This window comes from Dreissena polymorpha, chromosome 3 (genome assembly GCF_020536995.1).
Source record: "Dreissena polymorpha isolate Duluth1 chromosome 3, UMN_Dpol_1.0, whole genome shotgun sequence".
NCBI classification, from domain to species: Eukaryota; Metazoa; Mollusca; class Bivalvia; order Myida; family Dreissenidae; genus Dreissena; species Dreissena polymorpha.
Window position 1 is genome coordinate 34,230,771 of NC_068357.1, and position 17,481 is coordinate 34,248,251.

General features: G+C 35.0%; 1 protein-coding gene across 3 annotated transcripts in view; it reads right to left on the bottom strand.

The window, feature by feature from the left end:
* Positions 1-299: 299 nt before the first annotated feature.
* LOC127873635 (serine/threonine-protein kinase NIM1-like) overlaps positions 300-17,481 on the bottom strand; it is a 63,984-nt gene continuing 46,802 nt past the window's right edge. For all 3 annotated transcript variants that reach the window (XM_052417521.1, XM_052417520.1, XM_052417522.1), the window contains 2 exons: positions 15,250-15,396; positions 300-8,045 (listed from right to left, as the gene is read on the bottom strand). In XM_052417521.1, the coding sequence (XP_052273481.1) occupies positions 7,287-8,045; positions 15,250-15,396 (906 nt within the window). In that variant the 3' untranslated portion in view covers positions 300-7,286. The remainder of the gene's footprint in view (positions 8,046-15,249; positions 15,397-17,481) is intronic.

Here is a 17,481-nt window from a genome sequence, read left to right on the forward strand (position 1 = left end):
AATAATTACAACTGCTTTAATTATTTGCACCCACATTCAAAAGAGGCATATCAAGACTTAAAAGTATGTGTAAAACTCAATGTTGTGCGTTAAGACTTAACATTGCCTATAGAGCCAGTGTAGCAAAATGATAATAATTTACTCATTAACTCAATAAAACTATTTGTCAGCCAATACTATTGTTACTGACGAATTGTTAGTTTGATAAAATTTGTTGGGCCATTTCTAAGAAAAAATGCAGGCATCAAGAACTAACATATAATTATTTTATTTTGCAGGCAACAAGAACTAACATATAATTATTTTATTATTTTTATTACTCCTTTAATCAAGTTATTCACAATTATTTTCAAGAATCAACAACATAATCAACAGCTATCTTTCACAAAAAGTGTCATTAAACATGAAAGACACTCCAACATACATTAATACTAATACTAGTTTCACATGTGTATTTTATGGAGATTTGCATGATGCTTTTAACATGGTCCAAACAAAAAATCCAATAAAGCTCCTAATCCCTCACCAGAGTTCAACTGTACACCATTGTTTGTCACACTTGACGTGGTGAACTACACTTGACCTACACTCAAATATGTTTTTGACATTGTCAATGTTAACATTCTAAACAATGTTTGATCAAGAATAAGTTCCAAATGTTGCTTCAAGAATGCTAACAAGAGTTTTTATCGACTTTGACCAGGTAAACTAGCTTTTTGGATTCACGTAACCCAGGTACTAAATCAGCCTAGATATGGTCAATACAACCATTCAGACAGAGGTTCATCTAGTAGGATAAGAAAAATGGCTTCTAGAATTTTAACAAAACTTTTGGTTAAGATTTGACCTGATGAAAGAGTTTTTTAAACGATGTGAACCGATTTCAAATTGGTAAAGATATCGTCAAGCTATGATTGTCAACATAAACATACTGACCAACTTTCATAAAATTGGGTCATACATATTGCGTCTAGACTGGTATCCAAGATTTCTAAGATTTGACCTGGTAACCTTGTATTAAAACGCACACGAACCAGATTTTAATACAAACTAGATATTGTAAATAAAAACATTCCGTCAAAGTTTCATAAAGATTTAGTGATGCAACTTGAGTGATACAACTGGCCTCTTTAGTGTTTAGAAGTTTTTTCGTAAATTTGACCAGGAGATCTGGATTTCAAATATTGGTAACTCAATAAATAACAAATAATAGTTTGAAAACTATTGGGATGACATAATGGTGATTGTTCAAAACAATATCTGGCTTATTTGTTTCAAACATGTAATGAATTGCTGATATTTATATATATCACAAAATAGTGTCAATTAAAGTGTCCAAACAAAAACAGTGTTATTTTTCTAACTGTACTGGTTTACCCTCAGAGTATATTTGCAATAATTTATTCAATTTATTTTAAATATGATTACATGCATCTTCCAATAAATCCCATGGACTTAATATAATATATAGTATAATAATATAATATAAATATTATTTATGCACAATTATTTATAACACATTTAGCAATCACTTGTCTGTAAATATAAAGTTTATAAAACTGAAACAAAGGTAAGCTGTAGTCATCCTCATACATGTGTTATTATGTATAAGATAAAGACATAACATAAGTTAAAATGCTTAAAAAATAAAATCAACTTAAAAAGTTCCTGTTACAAAGCCTGTTACAAAGCATGCCATTTTGATCATAAACGTCTTACTTCAATTTATTAATTAAACAAAAATCACCCATTGTAAGTATTGTCAGTATTGACTAATTGGCCCATTTGAACATGGGTAGTTCTAACAGTAGGTCAATATTAAGGTGAAAATTTGGTCAGCGAATGTGAACGTGCAGAGTGTTAAATGGAAGTATCAAAACTTTAAGTAAAGTATTATCTATGTCCAGCAAAATGTCCAATTGGATTTACCAAGAATTTTGAACTTCTGAACAAATCCAAAGGTAGTCAATGAAAAGGTCAACATGAGGTCAGGGGGTCAGCATGAGGTCAGCGGATGTATGTTTGATTATATTTTACATTGATTACAAACATTCAAGTATCAAAGCTTTGTAGCAATCATTATTGATGTTGAATGAAATGTTTCATTTAGGGTTAACCAAGAACTTTGACCTTTCAAATTAGTCAAAAAGTAGGTCAAGGTCAGGTAAAATAAGCTCAGAGTAATGTGGGTGTGTTGATGGATGACATCCATGAGAGTATCAAAGATTATTAGGGAACATTATTGGTTTTTATATGAAACATGTCATTTTGGGTCGACAGAGATCTTGACAGAATGATTTGACAGGCCGGTCGCTATATGTCAGTAGATGATGGGGCATACAAAATACAATTCAGAACAATTGAAATTCAGCTACTGGAAAATACTATTCTAAATATATATAAACAAGAGCTGTGTTAGTGAAACACAATGCCCCCTACTGTGCCACTGTGAAGCCATATATTTTACCTTTGACCTTGAAGGATGACCTTGACCTTTCACCACTCATAATGTGCAGGTCCATGAGATACGCATGCATGCAGAATATCGACTTGCTATCTTAAATATTGCAAAATTTTGATCTTTGACCTTGACCGTGAAGGATGACATTGACTTTGACCTTTCACCAATCAAAATGTGCAGCTCCATGAGATACGCATGAATGCCAAATATCAAGTTGCTATCTTCAATATTGCAAAATTTGACCTTTGACCTTGAAGGATGACCTTGACCTTTCACCACTCGAAATGTGCAGCTCCATGAGATACACATGAATGCCAAATATCAAGTTACTATCTTCAATATTGCAAAATATGACCTTTGACCTTGACCTTTCACCTTGAAGGATGACCTTGACCTTTCACCTTTCAAAATATGCAGCTCCATGAGATACACATGCATGCCAAATATCAAGTTACTATCTTCAATAGTGAAAAAGTGATGGCCAATGTTTAAGTTTTGGGACGGACGGACAGACGCCATATATTTGACATTTGACCTTGAAGGATGACCTTGACCTTCACCTTTCACAACTCAAAATGTGCAGCTCCATGAGATACACATGCATGCAAAATATCAAGTTGCTATCTTTAATATTGAAAAAGTTATGGCCAATGTTAAAGTTTTCGTACAGACGCCATATATTTGACCTTTGACCTTGAAGGATTACCTTCACCTTCACCTTTCGACACTCAAAATGTGCAGCTCCATGAGATGCACATGCATGCCAAATATCAAGTTGCTATGTTAAATATTGAAAAAGTTATCACCATTAAAGTGTGTGGACGGACGGACAGACTGACTTACGGACAGTTCAACTGCTATATGCCACCCTACCTGGGGCATAAAAACTGTCCAAGAACTGTGCATAAACCTTCACTATTGCAAATATGATCATTAGTGTTATAAACAAATAAGAGGCTGTTTAATCCCTTCATTTAACTTTATTTAACCATTTATGCCTATTGGACTCTCCCATCCTTCTAAATTGGATCAATTTATTTCCAAAGTTAGGGATTTCTAGTATACCTATTTCTATATTTAGAATATTTCTTACACAAATTCCTTTAAGCAAACAGAACAGACCCTGATGAGATGCCGCATCATGCAGTGTCTCATCTCGGTCTACGCTGTTTGCCAAGGCCTTTTTTCTAGACGCTAGGCATAAATGGGTTAAATAAATGCAAGAATGAGATCCTGTATTGGTAACAGGCTAATCTGGGACGGCACTTTACCCACATGCATTAAACCCCTTTTTCACAGAGCACGGCACAAATGTACAATACGTTTAAGTTATTGCAATACACACCATTCTTATCAGTAGTTGTACAAATTAGCAACTAAGCAAATAAATTCTGCTAAAAGAATACAAATGTGGTCTGTTGTTTTTAAGAATATTACACCAAAGTCTGTTTTCAATAGCAAACAAAGAGAAACAAAATAGATAAAATCTGCAAAAAGGCAAGCAAATGTTACTTTAAGTTATGATTATTATTTACTTCTTTATCTCCTAAAAACATTGTGTTTTGTTTTAGCAATTATACAACTTAGCAAAATGTACATAAATTTGGTATTGATAACAGCAGCTTAACATTTGCCTGGATTGTTAAGACATCAAATGACCTGGGAAACAATTCATTAGCCCTTTCCCACTCAGAAGCAAAGTGAAAATGGCTATGTGCAAACAGCATAAAAACAGAACAGTCTGCGAATTACTTGCAGTCTGTTCAGGTTTTATGCTGTTTGCTGCCCATCAGTATGTAAGGGTTGGAAATAAAGCCTTAAAAAGTTGAATGTAGTAAGAATGGTCTTTAATTAAATTGATCTTTCCAAGGTGCTACAAATGCATCAAAATATGTTTTTAAGTGGTAAACAGTTAATGGCTATTATCATAATTTAGGCCGTATACAGCCACCATGGCTCCAGATCAGCCTGTGCTACCCTTTCTGTGATAAAATCAGGTCAGGTTTCTTGGTTTCATTAGCTGCCATTGTAGCGATCATTATAAGGCCTATTTTCTCATTACCAGGGTTCAAAAATGATAACAGATATGATTGTGTATCATAATATGTATCAGATTGTGATGGCAACAAGATACTACAACATGTCAAAAGAAAGCTGCAATATTCCACACTTGTAAGAATGACTAGCAAAATGCCTATAAAAACCTGGTAACTAGATAATTGGGCCGTGCTCTGTGAAAAGGGGTTATTAATGCATGTGCGTAAAGTGCTGTCCCAGATTAGCCTGTGAAGTCCGCACAGGCTAATCAGGGACAACACTTTCCGCCTAAACTGGAGTTTTGCTAAAAAAATACATAAAAAAAAAATACCATTTAGCAGAAAGTGTCGTCCCTGAGTAGCCTGTGGAAACTCCACACTTTATGTACATGCATTAATACCTGTGGAGACTCCACACTTTATGTACATGCATTAATACCTGTGGAGACTCCACACTTTATGTACATGCATTAATACCTGTGGAGACTCCACACTTTATGTACATGCATTAATACCTGTGGAGACTCCACACTTTATGTACATGCATTAATACCTGTGGAGACTCCACACTTTATGTACATGCATTAATACCTGTGGAGACTCCACACTTTATGTACATGCATTAATACCTGTGGAGACTCCACACTTTATGTACATGCATTAATACCTGTGGAGACTCCACACTTTATGTACATGCATTAATACCTGTGGAGACTCCACACTTTATGTACATGCATTAATACCTGTGGAGACTCCACACTTTATGTACATGCATTAATACCTGTGGAGACTCCACACTTTATGTACATGCATTAATACCTGTGGAGACTCCACACTTTATGTACATGCATTAATACCTGTGGAGACTCCACACTTTATGTACATGCATTAATACCCCTTTTAACAGAGCAATGCCCATCCATAAATTGTCTGTCACAGTTTGACATTATTACTTTAATGACCATTAAGATCTATTAATGTTTTGATATAAATTCTTCAAAGATCCAGTCCACCAAAAAGTATCAAAAATTAAACTATGTATGAACATCAAAAATTTATACCCAGAGGCATTTTGCGCTATCAAATGAAAAGAAGCTATGATTGTTTTATAAATTTTGATCCTCTGACATTAAATCTATTAGTTCTGCATACATTGGTCATATTGAGATCATACTTTATTTGCTAATCATGTGTTTTGAGTGACTTTATTTAGGTCTTGCAAGCAAGGTAACTAGGCTAGATCAGGGTTAACATATAAATCTAGGATTTACCTTTAAATCAAGGGTTTACCTTTAGTTCAATGGTTGACTTTGAAATCAATGGATGACCTTAAGAGAAGAGGTAAAGCTATAAATCTAGGATTGACCTTTAAATAAACGGTTGACCTTAAGTTCAATATTGTTGACCTTTAATTCTATGGTTAACCTACAACTCTAGGATTTACCTTTAAATCAAGGGTTGGCCTTTAGTTCAAGGTTTGAACTTTAGATCAATAGTTGAACTTTAGATCAGGGATTAACCTGTAAATCTAGGATCAACCTTCAAATTAAGGGTTGACCTTTAGATCAAGGGTTCAACTTAAGATGGAGGGTTGACCTCTAGATCACAATCATTCTTGGCTTAATCTTGCTCCCATGGACTTTGTGCTCAGGTTGACAGACAGAAGAAATAGTTACCTGAAAATTTTAGCTCAAGTTTTAAGGTAGACATGTTAAATGTATGTAAAAGTTTAACGTAAACCTTAAGCATAAGAGACTATAAGAATGATTGTTCATTTTTTGTGTAAATATAGACAGTATATTGTATCAATTTAAAGGGAGACGATTTGTAGTTTTATAAGTGCTTGCAAATTGAAAATAAGTATATCGTCTCCCCTGTAATGTGTTAAATTATAACACTGAAAACACAACTTGTCATTTCAAGCTAGAACTTTTTTAGCATTATTAATAATACTTATGAAAAACAAATAAATGTAAGAATAAATCTCACTGATTGTTTCTATATTTCTTTACTTTGCAATTCAATACCTTATCTCACTACTTATCAAAAATAAGTTTGCTTCAGTTCATTTTCTGATTGTCATTTTTTAACAGCATTTGTATTTAGTAAACAAATAAAAAATTGACAATTAACAAGAAATAAATATAAATAGTACAGCATAGAGTTTTTACTTTACATTTTACATTATTATGTAATCTTATCTTAATTAATTGTAATGTTTTAATGATATATATGCATCATTTTTGGAACAATCAGTTAGGAATGTTGATTAAAAATTGTTTAAACAAGACTATTGCCAAGCAATATATGTCCCCTACCGACTCCACCATTGTCAGAATTTTTTATTTTTTTTATTTGTTGTCATAGCAACCAGTATTTTTTATGTAGGAACAAAATGAAATGACGTTAATAATTTCCATATTGCCATCTATCCATGTTTCAAGTTTCATGAAAAAAATATTAAGAACTTTTAAAGTTATCAAAGGATCCAGAAAAGTGTGACAGACTCACGGAGACACAGAGCCCAAGCCATAAGTCCCCTCCGGTGAAACCGGTAGGGGACAATAAAATAGAAAATGGAATGATTTTAAATTAGGAAAAAAAACTAAATAAATACCATTCATATAGGTAATACAATCGGCAATACTGTTTCCGGTTAAAAAAACAAACATATCACAATTAAAAATTTACCTTCCCTTGCAAAACAAAATGGGCAATTGTATATGCCTCATTTATGTAAAATAATATATGTAAATAAACAATAATACTATCACAGAAATGTACTAAAATCACAATATAGTACACAATTTTGACTGTTTTGTCACAGACGGAGCAGCAGTTCCGCTATCACGATTAACATTGGAACGTGACCGATTCATATCCTGTATGTTGCTTGACGAACTGTTGTCGCTGATTCCAAGACGCCTTTTGTGAATTCGATGCAGAACTATCCTATATGTACCCGTAACACTCGATCTCGAGTCCCGGGAACCATTTTGACGAAAATGCGTGTCAGTGATGCCAAGTTCGTTCAGCACTTTTCTTGCGTCTTTTTCCTCATCACTGATATGAGCACCTGACAGACTGGGATAAACACTATAAGGCTCCAGGGGCTTTGGAATTTCTTGACCCTCGAGCCATTCAGAGTCCAGAATCTCCTGCACTGTGAATCGGTCTTGCGGAACGGCCTTAAGCATACTACGAATCAAGAACTGACAACTGTCTGACACGTATGATGGTATTATGTAACTTCCGTCTAATATACACTTTTTTAACTTTGCTACGGTATCTGCCCTAAATGGCATTATTCCTGTCACAATGAAGTACAGCATTATCCCCATTGCCCAAATGTCAACAAAAACGCCAACATAACTCTCGTCTTTGAACAGTTCGGGGGCCGCATATGGAGGGCTGCCACAAAATGTGTTCAATAAACTTTCAGGCATGGAACATGTGCTAAAGCCAAAGTCTCCAATTTTTACAAATCTTGAGCCCGAGTAGAACACATTCTCTGCCTTCAAATCTCTGTGAATGATGTTGTGACTGTGCTGAAAAAAATGCAAAATGACACTCATTTTGGGAGAAAAAATATGTCATTTATCTGACAGAAACTTGGTTGTTTTTTAAAAACCTACATCTCACAATAAATGAGTTTAATTGAATGAACAGAACGAGCCAAATATTGTCTGTGCTGAAAAAAGTCTGTAAGAAAACAACAAGGATAATACATCAAGGTCATACAAACTGGAGGAGGCACAATATTTTGATATGTCCCCCAGAATTCAGTACTTGTTTGCATACAAAATAAAATATTTTAGCTAACAAATGTTTAATTAATTTGAACTTCTTTTAACCAAAATGTCATGTTGGAGGCATGACAACATCGGATCAAACTGACAAGGCGCTGTGGACCTGCTTCAATTTATAATTATCTCGCTTTGAAACAGGTGCTTGAATCTTGAAAATGACAGGTTAAGATGTATAATTGAGATTTACAGTCACTTAATTTTTGATCTGGCTAGTTGTTACAACCAGAACTGACACCATGGTTTTTGGCTTTTTTGGCGAGTGAGGGAGTACTTATTCAGATCTTGACTCGTTGCCTTATCAATGACAGCCAAGTTATAAGACAAACATCCTTGTTTCCCAAAAATTTGACCTTTAACTTTAGATAACCACCAAGCTTAATATTGCTCATAGGAAAATGAGTGTTGCTTTCAGAATCAATTCTCATCATACATATCAACTCCTGTTAATTAATTTTGTAATTCATTTGACCTTTTACCTTGATTTATGACCTTCACCTTAAGCATAAGATACTGAACGAAATATGAAAAGAAATGCATTGAGCGGCGCTATGGGAAAATGTGGCTTAATGCATGCCCTCAATGTGTTGTCTGAGATAAGCAAGTGCAGGCCACATGGGCTTTATTGAGACAACCCTTTCTGCTTTTATGGTAATTTTTGTAAAAAGAAGTAAGAGACTTTGCAAAAATCCAAATTAGGCGAGGAGTGTTGTCCCCAATAAGCCTGTTTATACTGTTTAACCCTTTGCATGCTGGGAAATTTGTCGTCTGCTAAAATGTCGTCTGCTGAATTTGTAAAATAAGCATTTTCTTCATTTTTTTTTCAAAGAATACTATCAGAATAGCAAACAGTTTGGATCCAGATGAGACACCACGTTCTGTGGCGTCTCATCTGGATCCAAACTGTTTGCAAAGGCCTTTAAAATTCGGTTCCCGCACTGAAAGGGTTAAGTTTATCTGGTATGCTACTTTATGCACATGCATTAAGCCCCGTTTTCCCAGCAGCCAGCCCATATATAAACATTAATGTACTCACACATGTATACCAATTTAAAAGCCCTTTCAATAGTCACATAAATAAAGCATCATTGGAAAAGTCTCTTTCAATGGCCTATCATTATCTTAATGAGATTTAACATTGATTCTGCTGATAACAAATTACCAGACTTACTCAGGTTGCCATTAGCACATGAGTCTTCGAAGAGAGGTACAAATGAGACTATTGTTATGAGTGCACATGATATTCATGAGATCAATACAGGGACAAAATTACCAGAAAGGCACTGATGTATTTCTAAACCATATAAGCTCATAGTTTAGCAGAATGCCTACAAGTCATGTGAAAAAATAATGAAAAAAAATAATTAATTTATGCTTGAGAGAAAAACTTAACAGTTTAATATGATAACCATTCTTGCAAAATATGCCTTAACACATTTATGCCTAGCGTCAAGTAAAAAGGCCTTGGCAAACAGCGTAGACCCAGATTAGATGCCGCATTATGTGGCGTCTCATCTGGGGCTGCGCTGTTTGCTTAAAGGAATTTCTGTAAGAAATATTCTAAATATAGAAATAAATATACTAGACATCCCTTATTTTGGAAATAAATTGATCCAATTAAGAAGGATGGGAGAGACCACTAAATTAAATGGGTTAATATGATAACAATTATTGTAAAATATGCCTTAAGTTTTCCATTTTGGGTGATTTTACAAAAGCTCAACTTATCACTTGGTACAAACAATTTAAATACTTATATGAGTGGCGTTCTGAAAAAACTGGGCTTAATGCATGTGTGTAAAGTGTCGTCCCAAAATAGCCTGTGAAGTCCGCACAGGCTAAACAGGGACGACACTTTCTGCCTAAACAAGATTTTCAGTGAGAAGGGACTTCCTTTAAACAAAAATACCATAACAGCGGAAAGTGTCGTTCCTGATTAGCCTGTGCGGACTGCACAGGCTAATCTGGGACGAAACTTTACGCACATGAATTAAGCCCAATTTTCTCAGAACAAGACACATATATGCACAATTGTGTCACGTAAATGTTCCGACATTTACAAAAGCTTTTTTTGTCATTCTTTTTTTAATGACAACATATATCCCCTTGGATAAAGGTCAATTTGATTTGTACCAAATGTAAATTTGCGAAAAACCAGAGTTCACTGATAACAATCATCAGAAACTAACAGAGCATTTAATTTACCCACTAGTTGTTTGATTGCCTTGCATAAGAACTTCAAAAAATGCTTATTTACCGATACATACAAACATATACATTTACAAACAATATCTGAAAATTATGTGAGTTTTGTTGTGGGAAAAAAAGGCTTAGTGCTTTTGAGTAATGTTTTATTAAGTGATGTTTTAGATGAGCCTGTGCAGTCTGTGATACAATTGAAAGACATAAACATTTTTTCAAGATAATCATCTCAAAAACAGGTCATAAATTCCTGTCGAACCGAGCAATACTTGGAGGAGTCTATTAAGCTCTGTAAGTAAACATCATAAAGATGGCCATTCCATTCAGACAAGCAATAATGTTAAACATTGACTTTCATGCAGGTCTGCGCCATTAACCCTTTCAGTGCGGGAACCAAATTTTGAAGGCCTTTGCAAACAGTTTGGATCCTGATGAGACGCCACAGAACGTGGCGTCTCATCAGGATCCAAACTGTTTGCTATTCTGAAAGTATTCTTTGAAAAAAATAGAAGAAAATGCTAATTTTAGAAATTCAGCAGACGACATTTTAGCAGAAGACAAATTACCCAGCATGCAAAGGGTTAAAGGATTATCATTTGTTTGCACAGACACTCTATGCTTTTTTATTACTATTGAAGTGTATTCATCATAGCAAACAAAATCAATAGTTCTTTCCTATTTATGGTAATTTTCTAGCCTGACCGAATTCAGTGCCAAGGTGATTAGTGCAAATTTTTTTACAAAAAATGTATGACATGGCATGAGAAATCTGTTCGAGAGGCAACCTTTAGAGGAGTTGGACACTTGATAACATTAGGGGAGCAAGACAGAGGAAGGGGCCACATTTATATAAGACTTTTTGAGTCTTGTTCTGGGAAAACTAGGTTAACCCTTTACCTCTTAGATACGTATTTTGATTTATCCTGCCTCTGTTGCAAACATTGACCTAATAAAGAAGTGTCAAAGAAACTAGTTGATATCCGGCAGTACCTCGCGAGACCGCGATTTAACAGAAGTGTGTATTCCTGCGCGCCGATTAACAAATATTTGACCTTTGAAATTTATTGAGACGCATCATGATTGTTATTGTTTTATTATATGATCCTATTTTGTTTCTTCTTTTAAATATATTACCAAACCTGAGCTTTCCGTAATTTTCATTTTCATTTACTTGATTTCGCAATTTATGACGTACCTAGTGTGACGTCATTTCTCTGACGAAACATACTAGTTTAAGCAAGACTCGCTGGATTTTAGGGACAATTTTGACGTGGTGGTTTTATACAGTAATTTTCTTTTTAAGCATCAAACGAATCCATTACGTATTTCGGATTGTTTGTTTGTCCCATATAATTGTTAACTTCGAAAGCCTTTTTTAAAGGAATAAAATAACTCGCTTCTACAGGATTACGATTTTGTCAATCGTGTTTTGGGTCAGACTCAGAGTCTGAGAGTGGTTAGCATTTGATACAAAAGCTATCCAAAATAGTGTGGTTTAAAATATATTTCAAATTCGATAAAGGGATGGAAGAACAGAAAATGTATTTCGATAAAGGGATGGAAGAACAGAAAATGGAAGTGCATATCGTTGTAACTTTATTGTTATAAGCATTGGATTAAAGTTGTCATTGAGGTAAATAAAATTTAGTTGTTTTTTTTTGCTGTTGCATTTTTTGTTTCACTTTCTACCAAGAAAAGTATCACATTCTTGATTCGTTTTTTATTTCTTCTCATATTTTCAATAGGAAAGTATTAAAAGGAACAGTTAAATGTGAAACTATTTTTTACTTGACACAATTGGTAGTTATTTGGTCTTCACGATGCTGTGTACATGTAGGAGGTCCGACCAAAATAATTATTTGATGTAAATTAATTATGTGTCTTTAAATAAAATGTGTTAATGGCATAAGGTAACGTGAGGCAGGATAAACCGAATACATGGTTGGTGCCGAGATGGAGAAAGTTTATGCGGTTCAGCCTGAAAAAGAAAAATAGGGCTCGCTAAAGCTAGTCCTATTTTCTTTTTCTAAGTCTCACCGGATAAACTTTCTCCATCTCGGCACCTACCATGTATTCTCTATGTATTTGTAATCCCTCAGAAAGTTAAAGACCTTTCTTACTAGATTCAAATTTTAAAGGCTTTATTTCAAACTCTAAGATACTGATAAGCAGCAAACAGCATAAAACCAGAACAGACTGCGAGTAACTCACAGGCTATTCTGGTTTTATTCTGTTTGCACATAGCTATTTTCACTTTGCTTCTAACAGGGAAAGGGTAAAATGCATGAGCGTAAAGTGTCATTACAATATACAAGCGCAGTCCACGCAGGTTAATCAAGGAGGACACTTTCAGCTTGTGTGGATTTATTTGTTTAAATAAAGTCTCTTCTACGCAAAAATCCTATTTGGGCAGAAAGTGTTGTCACTTGTAACTAGCCAGTGGGTTCTGTGATGGCTTTTTATGCACATGCATTAAGCCCAATTTTCCAAAGACAAAGCTTTTTTTATTTAATGGCTAAGATTAATATCTTCTGTTTATTTGTGGGAAGCGGCAACTATCTTCAACAACTTGGGAGATACATCTTTAAGAACAAGGCAGTGGAATTTAAACATTACAGACATTTGTCAAAATATTGAGGCAACCGACGCCCTTCATTCTACATCAATTAGTGCTTGCATCAGACCAATTATAATCCATGTCATCAAATTGCTATCTTGTTAACTACATTGAACTGTATTGATTCCTGACCACATGTTATTGTAGCAATTAGAATTTTGTCCTTGCCTTATATGACTGAAGAGAATGGTTCAATGTGTTTTATTTTCATAGTGAAATAACTGAATAACAAAGAAAGGCACATCAAAACCAAGCATGTGTTTCTGTAATATATATTAGCATCAACAGACAATCACTTTTAAATAAAAAACAAGAGCTGTTTTCATCGGATGAGATATGCCCCTGAAAAATGCTTTTTCGAAACCTAAACACAGATTTTGAAACCTAAACGCGGACCCCAAGTTCAAGGTCAATTTCAAAGGGGTCAAAATTTGTGTGCGTATGGAAAGGCCTTGTCCATATACACATGTATACCAAATATGAAGGTTACATCTGAAGGGACATAGAAGTTATGAACATTTTTTTAAACCTAAACGCAAAAGTGTGACAGACAGACAGATGGACAGACAAACCGACAGACGGATGGACGTACGTGCAGTGCGACTGCTATATGCCACCCTACCGGGGGCATAAAAAACAGAAAGTCGGCAAACAAATTCCTCTTTCAGTAAGATCTGCATGAAACAAAGCCTATCTGTTGGCATCAATTCCAAGGCAATTTTTTTGCCCTCAATGTACTTAATACCAGGAACTTATTTATTATTCCTCTACACCCACATTGGTCCTCATCTGAGTCTCTCATGGGCAAAATCACATGAGAAGAGCGTAGATCTACTGTATATATACTTAACGAATGGCAAGTGAATACAACCGTTTCACACTCAACTCCTTCTTTTTAATCTTTATATAATCTTATTATTACCCTCATTAAGTTTCTATGTTTAGAACACTAGTTGACCTTTTATTACCGACATAAATAAACCAACGTAGTCATGATGGCTTCAAATATACCCATTTAAGTTCTTTGTCAATTCATAAATCTCCATGGAATAACTTTATTGATATACATTAACAGAATGTTATTAAATTTGTATTTTAACCCATTCATGCCTAGCGTCCTGAAAAAATGACATTTCAAACAGCGTAAACCCAGATGAGACGCGGCATGATGCGGCGTCTCATCTGGGTCTACGCTGTTTGCTTAAAGGAATTTCTGTAAGAAATATTCTAAATATAGAAAAAAGTATACCAGACACCCCTAATTTGGAAATAAATTGATCCAATTTAGAAGGATTGGAGAATCCACTAGGCATAAATGGGTTAATATCCCAAACAAGTAATTGCCTGTGAACATCATCATAGCAGGTAGAACTACAACCACAAAGAGGATATTTGTTGGATTTGGTGGAATATCGATTTTAAATTCACGAGGGATCATAGAAAATGATTTTTCTATGATCACAACTGAATTAAAATCAATATTCGACAAAATCCAACAAATTCGCTTTTTATTTTATGCTTACAAATGATTGTTTTTGTATTTTTGCCATTCCCGACAATATAATTCGCCGTTGGGCTTCCTGACATGTTATTACATGTATGTTCAAAGGAAGCTAATCTGCATGTTTTAACCCTTTGCATGCTGGGTAATTTGTCATCTGCTAAAATGTCGTCTGCTGAATTTCTAAAATTAGCATTTTCTTCGATTTTTTTCAAAGAATACTATCAGAATAGCAAACAGTTTGGATCCAGATGAGACGCCACGTTCTGTGGCGTCTCATCTGGATCCAAACTGTTTGCAATGGCCTTCAAAATTCGGTTCCAGCACTGTATGTTTTAATATACATTAAAAGCAGACAAGTCGCCGTTGTTAAATTGCTGGTCACAATGTGGAAACCAAAGACATCTAAAAATAGTTCCAGTAAAACAATTAAAATTATCAATTATTTTCACTTATATTTCACTGATTCTGTTTAAAACAGTGAAATATCAGTTTTAATTCACTGATGTTTCTCTATAAACCATTGGAAAGCATAAAATAGTGATATTTTATGCATTAATTAACAGCTACATTTTTATACAAACAAACAGTACAATAACAACTTAGATTACAAGACAAATATCTACCATATGGTCAATGGCCGCAGCAACCTGGGAGAAGATATGCCGCGCCTCTGGTTCTGCCAGTTTGCCTTCGTTTGAGATCTTGGTGAACAGTTCACCACCACCTGCGTACTCCATTACAATGTGCAGCTTGGCTAGCGTCTCCACCACCTGCCAGAACATCAACATATCAATGTGACAAACTGCAGCAATCATAGTGTTATTTTAGTCAAATTTAGGGTTTATATTAAGCCACCATTCCCAATGTCAGAAACGACATATTTTCCCAAATGAGTGCCTATCATTCTTAATTGAATGTTTAACCCTTTGCATGCTCGGAAATTTGTCGACTGCTAAAATGTTGTCTGCTGAATTTCTAAAATTAGCATTTTCTTCGAATTTTTTCAAAGAATATTATCAGAATAGCAAACAGTTTGGATCCTGATGAGACGCCACGTTCTGTGGCGTCTCATCTGGATCCAAACTGTTTGCAAAGGCCTTCAAAATTCGGTTCCCGCACTGAAAGGGTTAAGAAGCAAATTTGTAGAATTGATATCCCCGCAAAATAAATTTTGTTTATGAAAGGGAGCAAATCCCTTGATTAACGGTATAATCCTAAAAAACAATAATTTAAAGTGAAGGGCAATAATTTGTTGCATTGAATTTCTCCTCATTTATATCTACATATCGATGAAATGTCAAAATCTTGATCTGACATATAGCACAGACAAATCAACAATATTTTCCACAGTGGACAAAGTAAAAAGGGCCATAATTCATTATAAACTGGTTGCAGCCAGATTCCCTTACTTTAAAATATAAAAAAACAGTCAGGTCATTGAACTGTGCAAGTTTGACATGATTCACCCAGTACTAAATGAGAAATCAAAAACAAAATTGTGTGACTATAAAATATTCTTTACTGGAAAAACAGACCAAGGACCATAACTCTGCCAAAACTCATTGAAGTCAAAATTCATTTCTTTATGATCTAAACATTATAGTCATTGAACTGTAAAACTTTGAGCAAGAGCAACCAGTAGTTAAAGAGCACTTGAAAACAAGAGCACCGCCTTGCGGGTGCAGACCGCTCATCTATTTTCTTTTTAAAGGTGAAGGGACTCTCATTTTCAATCACAAAGGAGGGAGGGGTGGAGTGAAGAGCGGTGCATTGTGTGGGGGTGTGGACATTTATTACATTTTCTTCCAAAAATGCGAAAAAAAGGAAAAAAAAAAATCGGGGGTGGGGGGGGGGGGGGGGGGTGGGGGGGGGGGGTGGGGGGGTGGGGGGGGGGATTCTTGGGTGCGATGGTTGGACGGTATTTCAAACATAAAATAATAAAAATAAATATTTGTGTTTTTTAACCGTTTCATAAAAAAAAAATGGGGGGGGGTGAGGTGGGGGGTATAGTGTGAGGGTGTGGTGGTCATTTGTGAGATGATCTTAAAAAAAAAAAAAAAAAAAAAAAAAATAGGGGGGGGGGGGTTGGGGGGGGGACACGGGCGATGGTTTGGGTGGAGTCTATTGTGGTATGTCAGGTAAGAGTAGTTTTGTCAAAGTATCAATCAAATCTAATCATAAATAAAGAAGTTATGGCAATTTTAGAGAAATTTAATAATTTGACCTTGAGAGTCAAGGTCATTCAAAGGTCAAGGTAAAATTCAACTTGCCAGGTACAGTAACCTCATGATAGCATGAAAGTATTTGAAGTTTGAAAGCAATAGCCTTGATACTTAAGAAGTAAAGTGGATCGAAACACAAAATTTAACCATATATTCAAAGTTACTAAGTCAAAAAAGGGCCATAATTCCGTAAAAATGACATCCAGAGTTATGCAACTTTTCCTTTTACTGTACCCTTATGATAGTTTGCGAGTGTTCCAAGTATGAAAGCAATATCTATGATACTTTAGGGGTAAAGTGGACCAAAACACAAAACTTAACCAAACTTTCAATTTTCTAAGTATAAAGGGCCCATAATTCCGCCCAAATGCCAGTCAGAGTTACATAACTTTGCCTGCACAGTCCCCTTACGGTAGTTAGTAAGTGTTGCAAGTATGAAAGCAATAGCTTTGATACTTAAGGAATAAAATGGACCTTAACACAAAACTTAACCAAAATTTTCAATTTTCTAAGTATAAAAAGGGCACATAATTCTGTCAAAATGCACGCCAGAGTTATCTAACTTTGCCTGCCCAGTCCCCTCATGATAGTAAGTAAGTGTACCAAGTTTGAATGCAATAGCATTGATACTTT